Source organism: Vigna umbellata, chromosome 7 (assembly GCF_029865625.1).
Source record: "Vigna umbellata cultivar VRB3 chromosome 7, Vumbellata_1.0, whole genome shotgun sequence".
Taxonomy (NCBI): domain Eukaryota; kingdom Viridiplantae; phylum Streptophyta; class Magnoliopsida; order Fabales; family Fabaceae; genus Vigna; species Vigna umbellata.
The window spans coordinates 16,460,651-16,464,932 of NC_142171.1; the positions used below are offsets into that span (position 1 = coordinate 16,460,651).

Sequence of the window (4,282 nt, forward strand, 5' to 3'; positions counted from 1 at the left end):
CTTCAGTCCACAAGAACTGAGGAAGTTTTGAATTACTTCTCATACTTCTCACCATATCCATCAAGGTTCGATTTCTTCTTTCTGCTACACCATTCTGATCTGGAGAGCCAGGCATGGTATATTGGGCAACAATCCCATGTTCTTGAAGAAATCTAGCAAACGGACCAGGTGCTTGTCCATTCTCCGTGTATCTACCGTAGTACTCTCCACCTCTATCTGATCTCACAATCTTAATTTTCTTTCCGCATTGCAATTCTACTTCAACCTTAAAAACTTTAAAGGCATCTAAGGCTTCATCCTTAGAACGAAGTAAGTACAGATACATGTATCGTGAGTAATCATCTATAAAGGTGATAAAGTATTTCGGACTACTTGCATCCATATCCGGACAACAAATATCTGTATGAATAATTTCTAGTAAATTTGAACTCCTCTTAGCACCTCTTTTGGACTTGTTAGTTTGCTTACCCTTAATGCAATCCACGCAAGTCTCAAAATCAGTAAAATCCAAAGTACTAAGTACTCCTTCATTTACTAATCGCTTAATTCTCTCAATGGTGATATGTCCCAATCTTCGGTGCCATAAAACAGAAGAATCCTCATTCATAACACATCTTTTTAACCCAGCGGAAACATGCATAGAACTATAGGCAGCGTTGTTTTGCAATTTAATAAAGTAAAGACCATCGCATAATTCCCCAAAGCCAATAACCTTGGATTTATTCAATAAAGTAAAACCAGAATCCATAAAATTAAAGGAAAAACCCAAAGGTGCAAGTTGTGAAATAGAAATCAAGTTCTTGCTAAAACTAGGAACATAAAAGGTCTTTTCTAAACATAAAACAAAACCACTGCTTAAAACTAAATTGCACGTCCCAATGGCTTCAACATGTGAATTCATCTTGCTTCCTGAATAGATGTGTTGCTCACTTCCCATCGGTTTCCTTAGGTTTTCCATACCCTGCAAGGTATTAGAAACATGGATTGTAGAACCAGAATCAATCCACCATGTGTTATGATTAAAACTAGTCAAATTAGATTCATAACAGACAAAAGCAAACAAGTTACCTTTCTTTTCAAGCCAATCCTTAAACTTTTGACATTCCTTCTTCATGTGTCCCTTCTTTTTACAAAAGAAACATCTGGACTCCTTCTTAATAACTGGTTGAGCAGGAATCTTTCCCTTCTTATTAACTTGGTTCTTCTTATTCTTAAATGAAGTAGTCAAGTTCACCTTCTCCCCTTCTTCCATCAATAGCCTTTCTTCTTCTTGAACACACATAGTCAATAATTCATTAATAGACCACTTGTCCTTATGTGTGTTGTAAGAGATTTTAAAGGGAGCATAATGGTGAGGCAAAGTGCACAAAATATAGTGCACTAGGAAAGAATCAGACATGGTAACTTCCAAAGCTTTCAGTTGAGCCACAATGTCCCTTATGCGCATGATATGATCACGCACTCCTCTAATTCCAGTGAGCTTTAAGGATGAAAACTGCATTATAAGAGTGCTGGCAAGAGATTTATCAGATGTCGTAAACTGCTCATCAATAGCCTTCAGTAAATCCTTGACATTCTCATACTGATCAACCGAACCCCGGATTCCAGCGGAAATATTGGTTTTTATGAACGTTACGGAGAGACGATTTGACCTCTCCCATTTTTCATAAAGTTCAATGGCATCTGAATTGCTAGTTTCAGTAATACCCGGTGGTTCAGGTTTTCTAATAGCATAATCTATGTCCATCCAGCCTAAATGAAGAAGAACTCTCTCCTTCCAAATCTTATAATTATCTCCTTTCAATTCGGGAATACCACACTTGATATAAGAAATATTCACAGATTGAGAAACTGCAAATTCAAAATTTTCATGTTCATTATCAAAATTTGAGACTAAAATAAATATCATGTTTTACCAATGTAAAACATGTCTTTACCAATAAGTCTATTAACATAAAACTTGCCTGTGGGCTAAAGTCTTACTCAATTAGACTCATTTAACCTTATGATAAAACTATTAAATTATATTACATTCCTAATTCCTGTGGGAAAATTAAGAATTATAATTAATATTTTATCCTAATTAATTATATAAATGTAACAAAAATCCTGTGGGTATATTTCATCACACTATATATAATTAATTACAATTAATGTTTCAATAAAGTGATCTTTATAATATAATTTAATTAATTAAAGATGCTGTGGCTACTCTCTAATTATTAAAAATTATATTTATCACTAAACATTAAATTATCTTTAAGTCTTATATTTAATCTAAATATAAGAATTATATTATAAATATAATTAATATTCAAAATTTATTATACTAATATAAAATATTAGTAAATATTCCACGCGCACTTTAATCCTAATAAAGTGTATAACATGCCTATAAAAGTGCCTAACATATATACAAATATATTAAGCATGTAACAGTAACATGAAAAGCAGCGAAATTCACTTTCAATCTAAATGTTCAACGCGCATAATTAAATGCCTATCACAAAAGTAACTAACATATATAATATATATGCAAACGTGCTATACCAGAAAAGCACCGAAAAGGGCAATGCAACTTTCGTACTATATATTTATATATATATATATATATATATATATGTGAAAAAGCAAAAGATCAATCTGAACTGAAACCAGAAAACAGCGTACCTTTCACCTCCAGTGCACATATGTATGTAACAGAAGAAAATAAAATAAAAATTGAAATATAGGTTTATGAAAGATACCCAAAATGAAACGTAATGCCAAATGCCGTTTCAATCATCTTCAACCTTTCAGCATCAAAATTTTCACGGAAAATTTTACAGAAAATTTCACCAAAAAATTTCTTCTTTCTCCAGTTTCAAAACAATTACAATACGCAAAGGAGTGAACCAAACAAGGCAGAGGATAAACATGCTCTGATACCAAATGTAAAAAACATGTAACAGATTCATACTGAAGATTCAATAAATCCAAATATATCAAACAAGCACATTTAATCATATTCAGATTTTCAAGAATAAAAGCGGAAGCAGAAAGACCAACCTCCAGCCATTGTTGTACGCTTGCCTAATTTCTGGTTTCTGAACCCTTGCTCTTAAAACACGATGGTGATGTATATGAAGGAAAGAGTAGGCTCAGTGACCTGATATGAAATTTTCTGAAAGAGTCTGTATTACTCCAAAAACCATCACAGAGTATATAACGTTAAAAGAGATTATCGTGGGAATAATGGCACACCCACACGTTTGAAAACGGTTTTAAAATGGACCACTTCCAGAATATTAACTGCTTTTTAATATTAACTAAAAGAAATAAAATAAATGGGAAAGATATAATATTATATAATATAATATTAAAAAAGTAACCTCTTTTCTGTATAAGGCTAACAGTTTCAATGTGTGTGCACACAGGATAATCGAAGCATTGTCGTGAAGAATGGCAATGATTCTCTGGATATATGCCGGGTTGTGAATGGGATGTGGCAGACCAGTGGCGGGTGGGGCAGAATTGACAGGGATGATCCTGTTGATGCTATGCTTAAATATGCTGATGCTGGACTCACTACTTTTGACATGGCTGATATATACAACTTAGTTAAATGGTTCTACTTGTTTTTCTGTTTGAAATAATGTACCCCTTTAAGGAAATTCCTTGACTACACGCTGAAGTTATTCTTTAGAGGAATAGAAGGCGATAGTAGATTTGATGTGTTCAAATTTGAGTGTTATGTGATTGTTGGATGTTTTAGATGTGGATTCTTCCCAACATGAGCTTTTTGCAAGCCTTCTTAGAGGTTATGCCTTTTGAGGATTGTTCTCATTGTTGTGTTCTTCGGGCTTTGCAGATGGACCTGCTGAAGATCTATATGGGATTTTCATCAACCGAGTTCGTCGTGAGCGTCCTCCAGAATTATTGGAACAGATCAGAGGGTGAGTTGATCAGTAACTTCATATTCTTTTATACTTTTTCTTCTATTTGAAGATTTGAAGAAGATGCAGTGTAACATCCCAAAATATAGTAATACCATAATTCAGAATTAATTACAATTAACAGTGAACAGTAAACAGTCTTAATATTAACAGTAAACCAAGGTTCAAAGCCTAACGGCTGGTGTACAATTAACGAGCGTATACAAGTGCAGAGAAAATAAAGCAGAACCACTTAAGGTTTCAGAGTTACAAATTTACAGCTTCAAAAATAACGAGAACTAATAACGAACGGTTTTACAAAATGATAACCGAACGTTCCAAAATGAGCTAAAATATATACAGTACTA

The 4,282-nt window shown here is 33.5% G+C and overlaps 1 protein-coding gene across 1 annotated transcript; it reads right to left on the reverse strand.

The window, feature by feature from the left end:
* Positions 1–926: 926 nt before the first annotated feature.
* Positions 927–3,058, reverse strand: LOC148195241 (uncharacterized). The gene is made up of 3 exons (XM_088093929.1): positions 3,049–3,058; positions 1,069–1,851; positions 927–961 (listed from the first exon to the last, which is right to left on the reverse strand). Exons 1-3 carry the CDS (start codon positions 3,056–3,058, stop codon positions 927–929), a joined length of 828 nt encoding a protein of 275 aa, XP_087950055.1.
* Positions 3,059–4,282: the final 1,224 nt, after the last annotated feature.